This window comes from Sorex fumeus, unplaced genomic scaffold, assembly GCF_029834395.1.
Source record: "Sorex fumeus unplaced genomic scaffold, SorFum_2.1 ptg000053l, whole genome shotgun sequence".
In the NCBI taxonomy this organism is placed as follows: Eukaryota; Metazoa; Chordata; class Mammalia; order Eulipotyphla; family Soricidae; genus Sorex; species Sorex fumeus.
Genome location: NW_026606110.1, coordinates 2,284,004 through 2,305,774, shown reverse-complemented (window position 1 = coordinate 2,305,774; position 21,771 = coordinate 2,284,004). Strand labels below are relative to the sequence as shown.

Here is a 21,771-nt window from a genome sequence, read left to right as displayed (position 1 = left end):
ATATAGCCTACAGGTCCAGGGACCCCACTTGATCACTTGACTTCCCGTTAACTGTCGATTTGCTCGAGCGGGCGCCAGTAACGTCTCCATTTGTCCCTGTCGCGTGCTAGTGTAGCACAATGGCGTCTGTTCGTTCTAGGAACACGAAGAGCCTCAAACCAATCGTTCATGATCTTGATGAAGTCTGACCATCTGGTAGGTGGGCGGCCACATGGTCTTTTGACGTCCCGTGGAATCCAGTTGGTAACGGCTCTAGTCCTGCAGTCATCTCTAAATCTCATTACGTGACCAGCCCATCTGATTTTTGACACCTTGGCATACCAATGTCCCTGATTCTTGATCATTGATGGAGGTCGGAACTCCGGATTCTTTCTCTCATTTGAGTGAAACGTGATATTCCAAGCATAGCTCTTTCAATTCCTCTTTGGGAGACCCGAGTAGCGTTCTCATCCTGTTTGCGTAGGGCCCAGGCCTCTGAGGTGTATGTTAATGCAGGAAGAACAGTGGAATCAAAGAGATGTGCCCAGAGCTGGAGGTTCTTCATCCTCTTAGCTATTTCTTCGACGCTCTTGAAGGCTTTCCAAGCCACTCTTTTCCTCCTGTGCAGCTCGGGTGCCAGGTCATTTGTCATGTTGACTTCTCGACCTAGGTACACATAACTGTTGTATTCGGAGATGGTCATTTCGTTGAGAGTGAATGGAGCATAAGGAACGAGGCTGTTTCTCATAAACATTGTCTTCATAAGATTCAGCTGTAGTCCGACCTTTCCACACTCACGGTCGAAGTTGGCCAGCATTTGTGCCGCTTGGCTAATGTTTTGTGTTATTAAAACAATTTCATCAACAAAGCAGAGGTGGTGTAGTTGCCGACCATCTATCTTCACTCCCATTCCTTCCCATTCCAGTCGTCGTCGCATGATGTTCTCGAGGGTGGCACTGAAGAGTTTTGGTGAAATGGTATCATCCTGCCGCACCCCTCTCTTGACATCAATGATTACTTCTTTGTAGGGATCCCACAGGAGAGGAAAAGAACACTGAGGATATATCTTCCATCATTCATCATTGGATGAGTTACAGTTTGCCAGAAACTTCTAGTAAGTAACCCACTGGTTATGTGGATGAGAGGGCAATTTGCTGTGACCACAGGCATAAAAGTAAATGCTGCTCCAAATTCATCAGAGTAGGGGACAGGGGGTTACTTTACATTTTTTTCAAATTTAAATTTAGGCACTGTAGTTTACAAAACTGTTATTAGTATTTCTAACCTTCTCCTTTCCCAGAATTCCAGACTTGGGCCACACTGATTCCTCCCCAATCCACCTAAGATTGACAACAGGGTTATGATTTGGATGAGGGGAGAGGCTAAGTAACAAAAAACACTCAGATATTTAACCCAGGTCGGAAACCATCTGCCCCCAAAGCATTTTGCACTGTGAAGAGTTTCATGTTAATCACCAGCATTTTCATCATCTCCAACTCCCCTCTCCCCCTGTCCCAGGAATACAGTTTTAGTATGTGCATCTGAGAAATTCTGATCAGTTGTCCCAGGGCCTTTGCAAATGTATCTGAATCTAGAGAAATGGTTCTTTGCCTTACTTTTAAGACCAGAGGCAGAAAAGGGCACGGGATGTATTTCTATAGCACAAAGTACATAAAGTCCGGTGTGTGTGCAAGAACTAAAATTCTAAAACAGAACCAGGGCAGAGAGTTAATTGCCTTGATTAAATTTGGAACTTGGACATGAAAAACACTAGGGAGAACGAGACTGCTTTGGCGAGGAGCAAGAGTTGAAGGGGGATGGACGAGGAAGAGCATAATGACTCGGTGACGTGAGGCCTTCCCATTAGAAAGAAGCAGTCTCAGGAAGAATTCATATTCCCCAAGAGAACCATATTTACACAATTAACAATACTTTTGTTAAAAAAAAGAAAGCTTCTCATTATTGCTTTTGGACACATATGGGCTGCGTAAAAATGTAAGAGAAGTGTAACACACGGTAAGCAGAAAGCCATGATCTTAAACAGGCCAAACCCTTGAACTCGTCATTAATAAATGTCTGTCCTCCATTCAGCTACCCGGGCTGCTGGGAGCCTGTTTTCTTCAAACACTGAAATCCAGGAACATTTATTATTTTAATCCATTACAGGCAGTGCTTGATTTAACTTTATTGGTTGTGGTGGTGGTAATGGTTCTAAGTGGGGGACGGTAATGTTCTTTTACACATCATTTCAAAAGGCCTTAATTATATTTTATAGTTTGGGCCAGGAATTCTGCTTGTTTTTTTGGCCTAACAAGGTTCAAATGGAGTTCAGGTTGATGATGAATCAGAAGGAGAAGTCAGAGATGGTTATCTCTCGGAGATGAGCTCATCTCCCCGCGAGAAAGGCCTGGGCAGGTACATTCCGTCCACTGCCCCTGAGCGAGGGCCTGGAATCTCTGAGTTGGGCGCTCAGTGGATGATTTGCTGATTTCCACGTGTCCACGCAACAGAACTACATTTGGTGGCTATCCACTGTATTTGTGAAGTTATCAACCTTTGTATTTTAAAGACTTCCCAGAGAAATCCCAGTGGTCACTGCAGTAATCACCACACGAGCACTGAGACACATGTACATGCAGGACCGCAATGACACAATAGATATCTCTTTAAGTATTGTAAGACAGTTTCTGAGTCCTTTAGAGAACTGCGCTATCCCAGATGAAAGATGTAAAAGTCTTTATGAACATCCTCTGGATAAACACAAGAGTAAGTGACTTTAGAAGCAGGCCTGAAAAGGAGCAGATTTCTGCTCCTGGGGTGTTTTTCAAAACATCAAACATTCTCAAATGGTCACTTGTCTATTTGAGGGTGTGAAGAAAAGACCCATTTCAGGTAGTGGCTTTGAATTGCTTGTTATTGCCTAAAATTGGACCCAATAATATTTTATGATGCCAGGAGGATGAAAGTTGTATGAGCCTCTCCAGTTACACATGATTACTTAGCAGAGAGAACATGGGATTTCTCCCGACAGAATGTCTTAAACAGTTTTGGGCGGTTTCCTACCGTATTAGCGAAATAACGTGGGCCATTGGTTGGGGTGGGAGATGGGGGAGGGAGGGATGGATTACTAGAATTTTACTTCTTATTTCCATTCAGTTTTTGGAACTTCCTATTCCTACTTTTGGGGGCGAGCCGACAGTCTACTAGTATGCACAGAAGGATGGCACAGTTGGAACCCATGCAGAAAATTTAAGAGTAGAAGGGGACATGCCAGTTCATCAGTAGCAGCTCTGAGGCTTGTTACAGAGTAATAGGAGCGGATCTGAGGGGGATGAATAGGGGGCTGGGGCTCTGTGCGGGGGTGTCGAGTTTCCTAAGGCTCGGCCATCTGCTCTGCCCGCCTACATTTTACTTCTGCAAAACCATAAACGCACCTCGACCTCAGGGACTATAGAAAGGCATTTGAATTCCTCTGCTTTTCATTATCACAAGATTCAGTAACTCATTTCATTGTCAAGATAATCCCCTTTTACTCTTTCTTTTGCGCTTGCAGGGTTTGCCAAAATGACAAATAAAATCCCAGATGTTACAGACCCAAAGAGGTCTCCACCTTTCGGGGAGTGCTGGGTTTCAGCTACTTGGGACACAGTGTCCAAAGTGACAGGTCCCTGATGCCCACACCTAATATTCATTAAGTGTTGCCAGTGATTTGTGTAGCTGTCCATGAGCCGGACTTCCACTCCAGCCTCAGTGGCCGCCTCAGGGAGGGAAGTTTGTCTGCGGGCTTGAGTGGGCCCAAGCACTCGTATGCAATTGCTCAAACACTGGGGAGAAGGGCAGTTCCTCTGGAAAAGGGAAGAAGGCCTCTGGGAATGTGGTCTCAGATGACCTGTGCCGGCCACATTCTGGAAGGCGGTCTCACGTCTAATGGAACGTTCGCCTTCCTGGTGCATTTGCAGTGGGCACGGGCTCTCCTGCGCCTTCAGAGATCTACTTCCCTGGGCAATGAAAAGCCCGAGGGACATTTTATACCAATTAATGACCTGGTTTTTCTTTTCAGCACATGAAAAGGAACTCCAGGTTCTTTACAGTTTATTGGGCCCCAAATTCAGCGAACATGAGAAGAGGTCTTTGTGTACACGAAAAAATTAATGTGGTTTTGCTTTCTCTCTCTCGGCTTTTGTTTATACACAAAGATAAGTACATCTGGATGACAGAGGCCCAGGGAGTGAAAGTTATTTAAACCACAGCTCTTTGGCTGGGAGGGGCTCAGCTCATTGCTTCCTGCCGGGATGAAAAGTCACCCGTGTGCCCGTGGAAAAGGCATCTTGAACGTTTTCCCCAATTCGAACGCAAGAGTCAGCTAAGACAGACAGTCTCAGTGAAACTCTTCCCTCGGTCCCTCATGCGACCTCACTTGTTCCTATCTTGCAACACTGGAGGGAATTCATCTGAGGGTCCCTGAGAAAGAGCCATCCAGAGGACGGCTACTTCCCTGCCCAACTGTGTACCTCCTTTGCCCACGTCCCAGAAGTGCCGGTCTAATAGAGCTGTAATTTACTGCCACAGGAGAGCTCCTTGGCTGCTCACTCCCCACCCTGCCCAAGGAAAGTGCTACACAGCTAGTTCAGAATTTATAGCTACATCCTTATGGTTTCTTCCAAACACATACTTCAAACAGCAAGAGGCTGCGTTGTCTCTGGATGGGGGTGAGGGGTGTTTTGAAGAAGAACATGCTATAGACTGGAATGGATTTAACAAACAGCAAGAGAAATATTATCTGCCTTAAAATGTTTCATACATTCATTTCTAAATGAGACCCTTTCAGTTATTAAAAACACAACAGGATTTTCTTGCACTATTATATATCAACTTTAAAAAGACAAACACTACGTTTGCTTGTCTGTCTACTAAAATCAAAGTGGCAGGGCCACTTGCCCAAAGACATATGGGAGAAGATCCGTATTCTAGCAGAAATATGAGTTAGGCTATGACAAGTCAACATTAAAATCACTCTGTGGAGAAAAATTTAAGAAAAACAAAACAAAACATGTAAAATCTCGTAATGCAGGGCCATAAGAAACTAGGAGGAGTGCAAAATTTCACATGTCCTTAAAGTGAAAACTATTTAACCATTTGCTTCAAATGATGAAATTAATATCTGCTTCCTACTTAGTTTGAAAGGCCAGTAAGTGGGTAGTAGAGCATGTCAGGTTTCAAAGTATTGACAAGGTCTTGCGAAGAAAATGAATGTCCTCCCTCTCAATCTTTTATTATTCCTTTCCCTAAACATTTATCCAATGCTTATCAATTTAGATGATATGAAATAGAATCATGAGGCAAACATAAATAATTTTGCAACTTCTCAGAGTGACAAAAACATGCTACTGCGCTTCATAACACATTTCCACTGTGCTTTGCGGAATATTCTGGAGAACACAAGAGTCTTTGAGCCCTACAAATCTACTTCAGCTCCTAAATTAAAACTCATCTGGAAAGGACCGTTGTACTCTGTTTATATAACATTGTCACATAAAGAGTGTTAAAAAAATATTTCGCTAAAAATAGCTTGCGTAAGTTAGGGATTAGAGTAGTTTCTGCGGCTATAATTGTTCCTTTGTAGATTTTTCCATGATGTTTTTGCACAGCGTTTTTGACTGTGTTTATTAAAGTCAGCACATCAAAAAGGATCAAAGAGAAAGTGAGTGAGAACCAAAGAAACCCCAAGTGTGTTGTCTCATTGGGGAGTTATGCAGATTCGCATAAACAAGTGCAAATTGTTGAGGTTTTAATGAAAATTTTCTACAATTATTTTATCTTAAGTCATTCTATACAATAACATCTGTACAGCAGATGGCTATACGGTGCTAGGGTAATGCTCCTTGTTCTTTCTCTGTTTAATAGTACATCTGAGATGACTACTTTTGTCACTGTGCTCAATTTGGTTCAGCAAATAATTTGAAAAGTGCAGCTGCTGCAGATGGTCACAATAGTTATATAAACTATAAAATCAAAGACACAGTTAAGTATTTCTGCATTAGAGTCCAACTATAAAAATCTGACATTAACTCCATTTGAGCTCAAAGACAGACTATAAAATAATTTTGGTTGGATGTCAAATGATGTCACTTGAAGAGTACCCAAAAAAGTCGAATTTTTTTTGGGGGGGGGAGAGAGGGGATTTTCTCTACCACTTATCAAAAATATACTTTGAAATGTACATACATGTATTTCATCCAAGTTGTAAGGCTTGAGTTTTTAAGAAAAATGACTATACAAAAAAATTAATATTCACCAAAGCTTATATTTTTCTGTCCTTCAACTGGTAAACTTAATGCAATATTTACCATATTGTTTTCAGTGATGTTGACCTGAAACATACAACATTGCAATGCAATGCTACTGCAATTTAAAAATTGATAAAAACACAGATAAAAAGCTTATATTTTACTTCTAATAAGGTTATATTACTTAAAAATCAATTTTGAAAAATGTAGTAGTTTCTCAATTACAAGCTCTTAGAAATGAGCCAGCACCAGTATGAGAATCTAACACAGTCTTATTTCATGCAATTATACTTATTTTACTGACTCCATTATCTTCCTAAAATTGCTTGAATATGTCACTGCACAGGCAGAAATGCAGGGAAGATAAGAGTTGTGTTTATTACACTTCCGAAATACATGGCTACCTTCAGCTTTGATTTGGTCTGTTCACATGCATTGTGATGTCTACATTAGACTTCTGTAAAGCGCATCTGACTTCAAGCTATTGTTTCAATTTTGGCATCTGACTAGATTTAAAAGCACAACTATAAAAGGAAGTGGGCACAGGTTTTCTGGTATGAAGCGGAAAACTAGTCATAAAATTAGAATGGGAATTTGAGTGTATAGTTCAGGGAGAAATTCTGATTGGATTTTGAGATGTTTACTGAAAAAACAAAATGGGGGTGCGGGGACTAGCTTGAAAGGGCGGAATGCAGAACTAGTCCTTGGCGCCTCACAGCTCCACAGCCCCGCCCAGTGTGGCCCTGCTGAGCAATGCTGGCTCTGAGTTGCCAGGCCCATTCGGCAGAGTGTGCATCTCTGAGGGGGGACCAATTGCGTGTTTTGCAAATGATAAAAATAAGAAATGAAAGCGAGTGCATCAGCAGACTGATGGTGCCTTCAGACTTCTAGATACCCCAAAATTGCTGCTGTGCCTTTGGCCAGACCCCAACAACTTGGGGCCAAGTTTACCAAGAAAGTAAACGGCCAAAAGATAGGTATGTGGGAGACACACCCACAAACCACCTCCGGCTCAGCTACATAACCGGAGGCAAAGCCTCTCTGGCTCCTGATCAAGCTGCTTAACTGCTATGATTCCAGAGACTCAGAGATAAATCTCGGAACCCAGCGGCTTTTGGCAGAAATGCATCTGGTCCCTGCAGTAGGTTACTGGCGCCAGGCCATCCCAGGTGGGAATAGGTTCTGTTCCTTGGCCTGTTCCCCCTGGCGGCTCGGTGGTTGTTATCCTCCAGCGGTCATTGGACAGTCAGGTATGGGCCCACAGTGACAAGACATGTGGGGCCTCATGGGATGGGGGTGGAGCCGTCCCTTTCCTCCCTGCCCCAATAAGAACCTGAGTTGCTGCCCACAAACGGCCTCTCTGGCTCCTGATCAAGCTGCTTAATGGCCATAATCCCAGAGACTCAGAAACAAATCTTGAAACCCAACGGCTTTTGGCAGAAAAGTGTCTGGTCCCCGCAGTAGGTTACCAGTGCCAGGCTACCCCGGGGGGAAAGGGTGCTGTCCCTCCAGCTGCTCCCCCTTGGCAGCTTGGGGGCCACCATCCTCCAGAGGCATTGGACAGTCAGGTTTGGGCCCACAGTGACAAGACAAGTGGGGCCTCACGGGAGGAGGGGTGGAGCCAGCCCTTTCCTCCCTGCCCCAACAAGACCCTGAGTCTCCACCCATGAATGGCCTCTCTGGCTCCTGATCAAGCTGCTTAATGGCCATGATCCCAGAGATTCAGAAATAAATCTCGGAACCTAACAGTTTTTGGCAGAAATGTGTCCGGTCCCCACAGTAGGTTACCAGTGCTGGGCCACCCAGGTGGGAATAGGTTTCGTGCATTGGCCTGATCCCCCTGGTGGCTTGGTGGCCGCCATCCTCCAGAGGCCATTGGACAGTCAGGTTTGGGCCACAGTGACGAGACACGCCGGGACTCACAGAATGGGGGTGGAGCCGGCCCTTTCCTCCCACCCAAAGGAGACCCTTGAGTTGCCGTCCACGAACAGTCTTTCTGGCTCCTGATCAAGCTGCTTAATGGCCATGATCCCAGAGACTCAGGAACAAATATCGGAACCCAGCAGGTTTTGGCAGAAATCCCTCCATATTTAATTGTTAAAATTTCGGAATTCCAAAATCGTGCGGCTACTATGCAGCCGTGCGACATCGTATGTTATCCATAATCAGCAACAGAAAACAAATGGTCTACGGTTGCCTTTTAGGCAGATCTGAGTGCTGGGGTAAAATGCATCAATGGTGGGTCTGGTGTTGAAATAATGAATGTGATCAAAGTAGAGAGAGAGTAATGTGGAAATCATCTGCCCCACAGGTAGGGGGAGGGCCTGGGGTGGGGGGTATACTGGGGCTTTTGGTGGTGGAAAATGGGAACTGGTGAATGGACGGGTGTTTCATCATTGTATGACCAAGACTTAAATTCAAAAGCTTTGTAACTGCTTTCATGATGATTCAAAAAATAAATTTATAAAAAGGAAAAAAAAAGTAAGGTGGAGTTCATGCCCAATTCAATCAGCCTAATCAATGGTTGAATAAATAGCAATACTCCTACATTTAAAAAAAAATAAGAAGAAATGAGGATGAAGAGAGCACTGAGCAGAGCCTCTCCCATCCCTTGGCCTTTACGTTTTTCATCTCTAACTTTAATATGACAGAAAAAATACATAGTCCTCTTGCCTGGCTTGGTCACAAGGATTTCTGGTGTGAAACATGGCCACTGATTCCAAATGCTTGGCTCCAGCGCCTTCCCTGTGTTTCCTCAGTGTCCGTGCCAGAGCCCGTCACCAGCTGCTGGGGTCCAGGGGCACAGGCCCGCCCATGAAGTGGCACAGGGCAGTGTCGGCCGGTTCTCCCCCAAACCCTGCTAGCCCGATTTTTTGCAAACTCAAGTGGAAAGAGACATCTCCCACTGTCTGGCACTGTGCCTGTGGGTACAGTAGCAGTGTCTGTGACTGAAGCTATTTCTCACCTTGGCCAGCCTTCTGCCAGAACGTAGGGGCCATGGAACCCGGAGAGGAAGGAGGGAAATGCAGCAACTTGCTGAGGCCCAGGACCCCCACGTTCGCCTTCCACTCTGGCTGCCCCTTTGCCCCTGGGGCAACCCGGGCATCTGGGTGGCACACCTACCCAGCTGAGATACTGGTTTTTTTTTCCGTCGTGAGCTAAATGGCCAAAAACCCTAACATTCCCCAGGTCTGCAACAGCTATTCTCAGTAAAAGGAAATTTAGGGGTACACAGGTATAAAGGTGGCAGGATGAGAATCCCCAAGGAGTGGGAGAGGAGCAGTTTTAGGACAGTTCTCCCAAGTTCATCTGGCTTATCACTCCGTTTTCGGGGGAAAAAAGCCACTAAGCACCCCGCACAATTTACCTTCTGTGCGTTGGAGGGTACTGCCCCTCTGTACCCCTCCCCCATCTCCACATCAGTCCAGAACCCCCCAGGGGGCCTTACTGCCTATTTTGGGAAACTGGTTTAGGGTACTCAGGCATTTGGACTCAAAGGACTGCTGTGAAGTATGGCTAAACACTCACAAGCCAGAGACATCCCGGTCTAAAGGGCGGGACAGCTTTTCCCTTCGCATGCAGTTGGGGTGCCCACCATCCCCCCCCACTTCCCTCCAGGGCTCACCAGGGGCTCTGGCTGCGGTTCTCACGTGAAGGCTCCCAGAAAGGGCCGATAAGGACGCTGTCAGGCATGGCTTCCGCGGGTGCGGGATGGTTTCCATGGAGACCACTATCTGAGTGGTGTGGACAGAGATTTTTTGGAAGCAGGACACGATTCTCCACAGGGTTTCCTGAAAAGGGGTCTCGGGGCCACCATCGCCAGCAGCTCTGGGCTTCAGGGACTTTCTCCGGTGGCCTTTGGGGGCCAGGGGCTCCTCTCTGCTCGTGGTGGCGTCAGCCTGGCCGGCCGTCTCTCGGATGTGGGCACTTCTGATCTTCTGTAAGAAGTGGCTCATCTGGTCCAGCTTGGTGAAACTCAGGTTTGCTTTGAAAGGCTTCGCTATGTCCAAGTTGACGTCTGCTATAGGAGCAAACAGGAGGAAACAGGTGAAGCTCGGGTGGGGCACAGGAGCCTCTACTGCCCCGTCCCTCGTCTAGGAAAGGGGACCAAGACCTGTGTGGGGTGCTGGGGGGGACCCTCCTCCTGGGTTCCTTACCTGCTGCACCCCTGTCTTGGCTTGTGGAATTGTCTGTGGTGATGTATCATCACAGACTCACCCTCTGCTCCTCACAAAATTAAGTGGCCTTTAAGCTTAAAACTAGAGCCACCATTCACACTCGAGGGAGAATGATGCGCCAACGGCCAGCACAGCATCGACAGAATCGCCAGCACACCGCAAAATTGGACTGTTGAGTAACGCTAGTGCCTCGCCCCGACTTCCCTTGCCTTGCCTTGCTTTGCTTTGCCTTGCCTTCTCTCCTTTCTTCCCTTCCCTTCCTATCCCTTCTCCCCTCCCTGCCTTTATTTTTACCTTCCCTCCCTCCTTCCCTCTTCCTCTCCTCTCTCTTTCCCTCCCTTTCCTACACTCAGGAATGACTCCTGGTGGGGCTCAAGAGGCCAGGTGGGGTGCTGGGGATCAAATCTGGGTGGCCTGGGTGTAACACAAGCACCTTACCCACTGTATTTTTTCTCCAAGCTCTCCCAGTACCAACCTTTTATAAAGGCTAATTTCCTCATGCCTTCTTCCTTGGGTCTAGCCAAGCCCCGAGCTTCCTATTTCCAGCCAGCTTGCCCACTGGAAAGTGTAGATAACTGAGTCACCATATGACCCAGGAGTCCCATCCCCAGGGATCTCTCCAAAGAACATGAAACTCTCACTTGAAAGCATGGATTCACACCTACATTCACTGCAGCACTTCTTACAATAGCTAGGATCTGGCATTGTCTGACTTCTTTATATAATCTACATACTAATCCCTGTCAGATGCCATATTGGCAAATGTTTTCTTCCGTTCTGTTGATTACCTTTACAGCTTTTTTTATGGCATCCTATGCAATACAAACATTTTAATTTTTGTTATGCCCAATATGCTTATTATTTTTCTTGTTCTCTTGGTGTTGTAAAGGGAAACTATAGCTTGAACCAATACACCTGTTTGCTTTTATGAGTCATATAGTGTTTGCCCCTTATATCTAGGTCTATGAATTAATTTTTGAGTATTGGATGAGGTAGGGAATCCAAATTCATTGTTTGCATGATGATACCCAGTTATCCCAGCAACATTTGCAGGTTGTTTTTTTATTTTTAATTTTACTTTTGGTTACTGAGAGAGGCTGGAGGGTAAAATGTCTGTATGGTTCGACCACTCACACCCTTATTTACTCTGCCTTCACCTCCTTTCATGTAAGGCCGAAATTCTGGGGTGTCCCAGAAAACAACACTACCTTTTACTACAATGAGAGAGAGATGGGGAGGGAGAGAGGGAGAGAGAAGGAGAGAGAAGGGGGAGGGGGGGGAGAGAGAGAGAGAGAGAGAGAGAGAGAGAGAGAGAGAGAGAGAGAGAGAGAGAGAGAGAGAGAGAGAGAATAGCCTTAACAGGTGACAGCGACGAGAGAAAAACAAAGCTAAAGCAGAAAGAGGACGCAGCTGTTGAGCTGTCAGGGCCAGATCCTGAAGGTGCTTTTATTGGAATCCATCACATGTGGACTGCATCGACCATGAGCCATGGAAACGGCTCAGTGGCCCATCTAAGGAGCTCCCCATGTCTACAGGGTGTTGAACCCAGGGTTCGTTGTTGGCCGGAATGGTAGGAGGAGAGCTGCAGACTGCTGCCTCCACATAGAGCCTGGTTTCCTGCTATGGTCCTAGAGCGACAGAAAACAACAACCACCACCCAAAAGACAACAACGACAAAAACCCAACTTTATACCTCTCACTCTCTTTACTCATTCTTGGAGATTAAATCCTTGAATTATTTCTTCCAGAAAATCTCTCTTTACCCCTGGGGTTGACTAATGGTTATCTCTTACGTACTGTTTCCAGAATATCCTACGCATTTAGCCATTATCAAATACCTTTTTGTTTTTATAATTACAGGCTCCGGCATCTGTCATGCCCAGTGAACTGGCAGCTGCCAGACACCTTGTACTGCCCACTGTGGCACTGTTTGGAGTGCAGGAGCACCTAAGTGTGGGAAGTGCTGAGTATTTAATGAAGTAAGGAGACAAAAAAGAGTGAAGTTTTTCTTTCAACTGAATCCCCCTAAGCTTATCAAATCAATTTATGTGGAACAATCCATAACTCCTGTGACTGGGTCTAGATTCTACTAAGATGCTCAAACCTGACCTTTTCACTCATTTTATCCCCTCTTTTCCTGGTCCCCATCTGCTCAGATGTTAGGCTCTATCAAATTTTATTTCCAAATAGTGCTTGAATCCAATCTCTTTCTTGCCGGCATTCTCTCCATTTCTCCTTCCATATCTCTGCTATTGCTCAGTCATTATAAAATCTCCTAAATTGTTTACCATTTTGTTTTTATAGTTGCAGGCTCTGGCATTTGTCTATGCTGAAGCCTGTAACTACAACTATAACTATAACTATAACTATAACTATGCCGGAGCCTGTCTATATCTGTCTATCTGGGTTCTCTATGGAGACCAGGTCTCTCCAATCCAGTCTGCACAGAGTGATTGCCAAATGTTCTGTGTCAAACGTGATCCTGATTGGCTCACACCTTCTTAATGGGTTCCTCTATTTAATGGGATGAAAGACCAAATAAATAAATGGTCTTTCCTTTCTTTATGTGCCATCGCTGCCCACTTCACACACTAGACGTTCCAGAATATGGAGTCCACATCTCCCAACCTTTGCTATCTCATGCCTCTAAGTCTGTGCCCATGTTACTTCTTTGTCTAATATTACTCTTCTTGCCTGCATAATCTTAAGGATACTGAAACAAAGTGATGTCTATTTATCAGACAGGATTGTCCATATAGAAAATGCCTTATAACACATGAGAAAAACTCCTAACATTTATGTGTTAGGACATAATTTTAGGATACAAGTCTACCACACTAAAAATACCAAGTTTCTACTAACTAGCAACGTAGAGTTGGAATAAAATTTTTAAGTAAAAATTTTTATAATAATAGCTTCAAATAAAATAACTAGATATAAACCTAGTAAAATAGACACAAATATGCTGAAAAACAGAAAAATTCTACTAAAAAAGACTGAATTCAATAGATTTATACATACATACATATATATAATATATATATATAACAGATTGAAAGGTTCAACACAGTAAAGACATCAATTATCTCCAGATTTATCAATAAGCTTAACACAATTCCTATCAAAATACTAGCAATATCATGTTTGATCTATAGTCTACTTTCAGCATGCTTCTTTTGCAAACCACAACACCCAATAAGAGAGAGAGAACAAAAGGAAATGCCCTGCCACAGAGGCAGGGTGGGATGGGGGGAATGGGGGGTGGGAGGGATAATGGGATCCGTGGTGGTGGGAAATGGGCACTGGAGGAGGGATGGGTATTTGATCATTGTATAATTGAAACCCAAGCACAAAAATTTGTAAGTCTACAACTGTACCTCATGGTGTCTCACTAATAAAAATTTAAAAAAAAATACTAGCAATATATGTTGATATGCCCCAGAAAAAATATCCATCACTACTGATTGTCAGGAAAACGCAAACTGAAATAATGAGATACCATCTACACTCGTGAAAATGGTCTACAATGAAAAGTCCTGGAAATAAGTGCTGGTGGGGTTATGGAGAAAAAGCACCCTGCGTCAACTGTTGGGAATGTAAACTGGTCTAATGTATGAAAAATAGTATGGCAGGTTTTCAAAATATTAAAAACAAACAACCACATGATCCAGGAATTCCACTCCTAGGAATATATCCAAAGAAAAAAGGAACAGATTTAGAAAAAGATATATTCACACCTGCATGTATGTACTGCAGCATAATTATAATAGCCAAGATTTGGAAACAAAACAAAGGCAGACAGATGAATGGATAAAGATGTGCTATATTACATGCAACCGAATACTTCTCAGCTGTAAGAAATGATGAAACCTTGTCTTTCGCAATCAGATGGGTGGAAGTAGGGGGCATCAAACGAAGTAAGTCAGAGGAGAAAGACGAACACTGAATAACCTCATTCATATGCAGTATAAGAAGGAACCAACCTGGTTCAGACAGTTAATACAGAGGATAAGGTGCATGCCTTTCATGCAGCCAACTTTGTTCAAGCCCTGGTACCCCATGCTGTCCTGAGTATCATGGGAGCCCTTCCACACAGGGCTGCTCAGAGCATGGTGCTTTCAGGGGCTTGGAGTCCCTCCCCTCACGCGCCATAGCACATTCTTTGCCTAATACACCCTGTTCTTTGCCTTCTTTTGGGAGCCACACCTGGAAGTGCTCAGGGCTTATCCTAGCTCTGTGCTCAGAGATCATTCATGGTGGAACTCAGGTGACCGTATGTGGTATCACCTGTGTGCAAGGTGAGTGCCCGACCTGCTGTCCTATCTCCCCTCCCCCCTTCATCCTATATAAATAAAGAGGCCAAACTGTCCCCTTTGGGCAAGTTGATCAGCACTTTTGGAACAAGAGTCAAAGAATCAGAGTTGAAAGGGGGCTACATGGTAAAACCAGGCATTTCCAAACCAGTGGAATGCCAGAGAGAGAGAGAGAGAGAGAGAGAGAGAGAGAGAGAGAAAAAACAGAATACATGGAAGTCATTTAGCTGACTTGTTCAGCTAAAATCACAACATCATGGTCATATTTAATAATGCACTGTTGCCTTTATTACAGTGTCTCCAGGCTTTCATATTGTCAAATTAGATAACATTTTGGTAGAAGTGATTTTACTGTAAATATTTTCAGCTTGGTAATGACAAAAAGATATTTTTTTCAATGGGAAAAATCATGAAACAAAGAAGTTTGGTATTTTTACACCCAAATTAAAAAATTGAGCAATGTATTTTCTGGTCTTTTAAGTTTCTATTTCAGGTTTTTTAAAAAAAAAATTTAAAAAAAATGATGAAAAGCATTAACTCATTATACAGATCAAAATATTCACCATTAAGATGCAAAGATTAATGGATTAGAAAAGTTTTACCCAAAAGAGATATAATGGAAACTACATCAAATACTTTTTACAAAAACTGAAACTATAACTGGATAAAGAACCAAGATGGATTTGTTCCTGTGAATTTTATTCCAATTATTATCAGACTTGTTTTAAAGGACTCAGAGCTTTCTCATATCCCTCACTGAACTTTAATAAATGGATTGCTTTCAAAGTTTAGATTTTAGGAATATGCTGTAATAGCGAATCTTCCTGCCGAGTCATCTATTTCTCTGCCAGATCAAATTTCTCACCATCCCCGAACACATTCTCCATCTTTGAGTTTCCAAATAAAGCCGGGCCTGTCAATTATTGGATTCTAATTACCCTTCAAAACTTTCTGAACAGCTACCAGGAAATAGAATGATGGAATAACTATGGAGTTAAAAGGAGATTAGATAAATACAAATAAATATCCTTGCTCCATGCACCCATCACGCTAGCAGATGACTTAACAGTGAAAGGAAAAGAGTCACACTATAATAATGAAATCAGAGAGGGAGTTCGAGTCCCAGAGGCAATTCCCCTTAGTGTACGTTAACACACACCTTGTGAGGGGACCAAGCACCAATTGGAAAAGTTTCCTGAAAATGGTTCCAGCTATTTTCTCATTTAAAATGTTCCAACTTTCCTTGACCCATTAGTCATCATATTACTTACATTTATGATGTATTTTGAAATCTATTACCCAAAATCCAATGGATTCAATATGGCTTGTTAGACCCCAATCAAAACATTTACCAAAGAAAACTTCTTTGTTAAGTGCTTGGAAATTTTATTTATAAGAGACAAAGGTTTTTTTTTTTTTTTTTTTTAAAGACAAGAAAGCCTTGCCTGGAAGACCATGCGTGCATGGGTAGATAAGGGTCAGGTGCAGGAATGGGAAATGTCCCGTCTTACAGACATAAAAGCAAAATACATCAAGTTTATAGGCAAGTTTGAATTTATAGATAATAATGCTAATGCTAATAACAGTATTTATTTGGTCATAGTGCTTTGTTTTCAAATCATCAATTCAAGTTCAGCTTGGTTAGTGTTCACGTCAAAGGGCTTCATGATGCTAATAGACACAGTGAAGGCCTACTGTCCAATGGTGTGAAAGGCAGAAAACCTGGAAAGACGCCCGGACCATGAAAGCCACATGTGTTCACTGTAGGCGGGAGGGGGAGGTCCCCAGGGTGGCAGGCACTGGTGTTTTCCTGGGCACCATGTTCCATGGTCTGCTGGAACAGGAGGTGACACATGTCCTTGACTGGCTCTGCTGGCACTATTCGTGGTGCTAATCAAGGGGATGTAGGTATTACCACAATGGGCCCACTGATAGTGCATGTCTGATCACACACTGACTGTCTTGCCATAAAGTCACAGCAGTAAAGTTCTGGCTGGAAGGTTCTATATGCCTTTTCAGAAATTATCGCATTACACCAAACTCACCTAAATGGACTTCTCTCCCTTTAAGGAGTCATACTAGAATGTTAAGTATATCCGTGTCTTTTTTTTTTTTTAACTCCCTTTCTACTATTCTCAAAGTAGTCAGAGAGCTAAGCATGATTATGTCTTTATTGTTTTCTTTGCTATTCTCAGTGATAGTAAATACTTTTCTTTGGAGACAGTGAATCTGATTTTTGGGAAGAGCCAAATGTTATTCTGAGATAAGGGAGCAAGGATTCCAGAAGGAAAGAAGCCTACAAGTATCAGAGTAGCCAATTTACAGAGGTTCCTGCTGCCAATGGTCAGACAGTTTGAAATTATTAAAAATAATGAGTTCAGGGTAATACCAAACAACAACTAATTGGCCACCACTGGAATATGCTAAAGAACCAACTTATCCCTGCCTATCCCCCTAGTTTTTCCAAGGTATAACTGACAAATAAAACTGTGAGATATTTAAAGTGTATGAGACGATTAGATGATAAACATACATTGTGAAAAATCCCCCCACACCCTGAGAAAACCAACTCATTATAAGAATAACAGGAAAATACAGGGAAAGAATTAAACTTCCATCTTGCCTTTATTAGAGAAACAATATTGAGGAAAGCAAGAGTGTTTCTCTTTATAGAGATATCCCCACTAACCTATGAATGAGCACTGGTAAAATTTAAAAATGGCTGTTGGCAATCTCTAACTCATCCAGGCACCAAGAATCAATAATTGTTAACTTTAACTTTACAAAAAATAAACATTCAAACATCATTTTATAAAGCTACACACACACACACACACACACACACACACACACACACACACGTCCTGAATTAGATAGAGGCAACTGTCAATTTATATGCATGAAATAGAACAGGGCATGTGTAAGGTCCAAACTGGAAAATGCTACACGCTCTGACTACTTACTTAATTCGATATAGAAATTGCAAGAGGTGAAAAATGACAGAGGGGGAAACCAAGGGACTAAAGAAATTTGAGAGACACACCAACCAATGGTGATGTGCAGACCTTAAAGAGATCTTGGTTAGGAAAAAAAAATCATGCACAGAAACCACACAACTCCACATAAATTATATGAGATAAGTGGGCATTTGAACAGACATCTGATGATCCTGAAGAATCTTAGCTTTAGTTTTGTAAGTGGAATCATGATTATATTTTAGAGACGTACTGAAATGTTATGTATGATAAAATATGGTGCATGGCCTATTGCTCAAAAAAGATGCAGAGAGGAAATAGGGAAACTCAGAGAACAATAATGGTCACAAATTCACAACTAAGCCATAAGCACCTTTTGGGGGGAAGACCACACCTGGCCATCCTCAGGGCTGATTCCTGGCTCTACTGTCAGGGATCACTCGTGGCCGACTCAGAGGACCCTGTGGGAGGCCAGGAATGGAAGCCAACTTGGCCCTGTGCAAGGCAAATGCAGCCCAATGTGGTATCACTCTAGCCACCTCCCCCTCCCCCACCCCATCATAAGTTCTTTATTGCCTCAGTTGACTTTTACATGTGTTCATGGTTTCCATAATGGAAGTTTGAAAAAGGCACCAATGGGAGAACAAGGCTGGAGTATGAGAGTCTTACGGGGAGGCGATTTCAAATCAAGTACCTCCAAACCCTCACACCATTCTCCCAGCTCTTCAATGGCTGACCCGGCTTCTAGGCTCACAGAGGAAGTTAGAGTTATTAAATGTTCCTGTATTTCATTTTGCTCGATTTGCTCGAGCAGGCCCAGTAACGTCTCCATTGGAGATTTTGTTGTTACTGTGTTTGGCATATCGAATACATCACGGGTGGCTTGCCGGGCTCTGCTGTGTGGGCGAGATACTCTTGGTAGCTTGCCGGGCTCTCTGAGAGGGGCGGAGGAATCGAACTCGGGTCGGCCGTGTTGGCTGCGTGCAAGGCAAACACCTTACCGCTGTGCTATCGCTTACCAACGTGTAAATCTACACCCATAGGCCAGAGGCAGTTGCTGGATTCTTCTCCTTCCTTCAGTCTAAGGAAACTACCTTATTTTTATCCAACTTGCATTGTAATTGAAGTCTTCCTGCTGCCTTTTGAACATTAGGAAACTCAAGTCTCTTATCATAAAAATTAAATCCAGGGGCAGGAGTGAAAAGCAGTGGGCAAGATGCTCGCCTTTATGTGGCCAACCTGGGTTGGGTCCCCGACACTGGGTCTCTGGATCCCAGTCAGGACTGATCTGTATCAGAGTCAGGACTAAACCCCGGACACTGCTGGGTGTGACCCCAAGACAACAACAAATCCTAGACCTTAATTTCAAGTGACCTTTCATAGCATTCTAGATCAGATTCATTTAGCCTGTTTCGTTTAACCAGATCAGTTAGTCTGGCAGGGAAGTCACACATTTGCTATTTTCAATTTCCACCTTTATCTCAGGCCACTTTTGGACAATGCCCATTTCTTCTCTCTTCCTGGACACCCTTTCCCCTTGTTTTCTTTGACACTGTAGACCCCAGATTTTCCTGCTTGATTCCCCTTTCCTGTCCTTCTTCTACTGACCTTTACATTTGATTGGGTTTTGTCAAGGTGAAACTTTTTCTGTTTCCTTTCTAATTTCTCTGAGTCATAAATCCATGTCCATGTCTTAGAAAAGCATCTAAGGGGCTGAAGTGATAGTACAGCAGGTAGGGCATTTGCCTTGCATGCGGCAGACCTGGGTTCCACTCCCAGCATCCCATATGGTCCCCTGAGCACTGCCAGGAGTAATTTCTGAGTGCAAAGTCAGGAGTAACCCTGTGCATCGCCAGGTGTAACTCCCCCTCCCAAAAAAAGAGCATCTAAGCAAAAACTCACAAACATTCCTTCCCCCCACACTAGTCTTGGGTTCTCTTGTGTGTTCCCGATACATCTGTGCAATGGCCAGAATCCAGCATGTCCCAGGCAGAACCCAGACTCTCCCCTTCATCTCCCAGACAAAGCCAACGTGCTCTCTGCCTGCTCAGGAAATAGGGTGAGGACCCATCTCTCAGTGAGCTCACGCCGCCACAGCAGAATGCTAGGGACTGTGTGGCTTGAACAGTAAAAATAGGTTTTCTCCTGGTGCTTGAGGCTGAGAGTAGGAGACCGGGAACCAGGCGGGCCCTGGTGCTTTTCACTGACCTCTCATGGCAGAGAGGGACAGCGAGAGCTCTGGGGACACTTCCGAGTGCAGTGATTCCTCCCTCTGGAGCTCAGCTGAAATGTGGCCTGAAAGATTCCATCCCTGGATACTACTGAGAGCGGGGACCTAGGAATTTTATGGCCGACAGTCCACACTCCCTAGCACAGCTGTGGAGGGAGCCCGTGCGGGACCCAGCCGTCATGCTTAAATTCTGTGCAGCCTCCACTGACCCTGCCCCATCAACCCAACCTACACACTGGCCACTTTGTGGCTGGCTATAATCCTTTCACTCCCTTCTCCCCTCACCTCCCTCCACCCCCACCCCCCCACCCCCACCGTCTGACTGTTGGACCACCTGTCCCTAAGCCAATTTCTTCTCATTAATCATTATGTCACCCGACTCTGGAACCCGATTGGTCCTCTGTATCTTCTCTGGTTCTCTTCTCTATTCTCTGCCCTGCAACCACAGTCATTTGTTCAGAATGCAAATAAAACCTCTTTTACACACACACACACACACACACACACACACACACACACACTCACACACTTCTCACTTCTCTACCACTTCTGTCCTCTTTAAAGCTCTTCGGTGGTTCCCCACCAATTTTAAGATAAAAATCCTAAAATTCCTAATATGGTCATGGGTCCCGGCCTCTTGTCTCTCCCTCCGGGTTCCTCCTGTACCACAGCACCCTTGCACTCCTGCAAGAAGCCCCACGTTCCTCCTTTCACCTCTTTCCTTGTGTCATGCCCCCTCCCCACAGCATCTGACTCTACCCCACTCGCTTCCAGAAACCCACCCTGCTTTCCCTCGGCAGCTAACTCCTGCTCATCCTGTAGAACTCAGCTCGAAGCCACATTCAGAGAGGTTTCCCTAAAATCTGCCTCCCTCATGAGTTCAGAGAATGCCATGAGAGCTGTAACGGAATTCCATTAGCTTTCACTGGTATAGTAACTCCTGTCGCTAACGTGCTCATCACGTTCTCCATTTCTTACTAGAGTATGTGCTTTTCTTGAGAGGAGGGAACTATCTTTTGCTCATCACTGTGTTTCCAATGCTGAGCAACATGACTGGGATGCTATACTGGACATAAACGTGGTGCTTGGGAGAAGGTGGAGAATCCTGTTAGGGATCACAGCCATCACTTTAGAGCCTAAGAGGATCTTAGAATCATACTCTTGTAGACAAAAGTATGGAGGCTCAACGATTCACATCTTATACGGGATCACTCACTTAGTGACAGCTGGGCCTGGACTGTGTGGATGACAGCCGTTTCTAGAGAAGGCTGGTGACTGAGAGTAGTGGAGAGAGGCATGTGCTGTGGCTTCTGGAGTTTGGCAGGGCCACGCTGACCAGGCAAGGGCAACGGGAACAGAATTAATGGGCCAAAGGGGAGTCCACAGGGAGGGCTGCTGGGAAACGCCGTGAGAAAGGAATCAGGGTGGAAACCCAGCCTGAGGAGGCAGAGGCGACCCAGAGGACCGCTTCAAAAGGCAAACTAAAAGATTTCATGGGGGATGGCGGCGGAGGAGGAGGCTCAAAGGTGACAGGAAAATGGTGAGAGGACATGGACGGAATAACACTCTCACTGGCAGGGGCAGCTGCCTGTCTGAGGACTAAACTCGAGGGATGGACAGAAAGAGGGAGGAAAATGGCTTCATGGAACACAATCTGGGCGAACTTTGAATAACTAAACCTGTATAATAAGAGGATGAAAAACAGCCCGAGTCGGACAATGACTCAAAACCAGGTGGAGTATTCAGGAACTGAGTATAAAAGAGGCCTCGGCGGGAACTGCAGAGAAGGTTCAGGAAGGAAGGCCCAGA

General features: G+C 44.4%; 1 protein-coding gene across 4 annotated transcripts in view; it reads right to left on the bottom strand.

Moving 5' to 3' along the window:
• Window positions 1-21,771, bottom strand: part of VPS13B (vacuolar protein sorting 13 homolog B) — a 667,453-nt gene that overhangs the window by 136,900 nt on the left and 508,782 nt on the right. For 3 of the 4 annotated variants that reach the window (XM_056124953.1, XM_056124949.1, XM_056124950.1), the window contains exon 35: window positions 9,892-10,287. In XM_056124953.1, the coding sequence (XP_055980928.1) occupies window positions 9,892-10,287 (396 nt within the window). The remainder of the gene's footprint in view (window positions 1-9,891; window positions 10,288-21,771) is intronic. The other variant, XM_056124951.1, reaches the window with a different exon arrangement.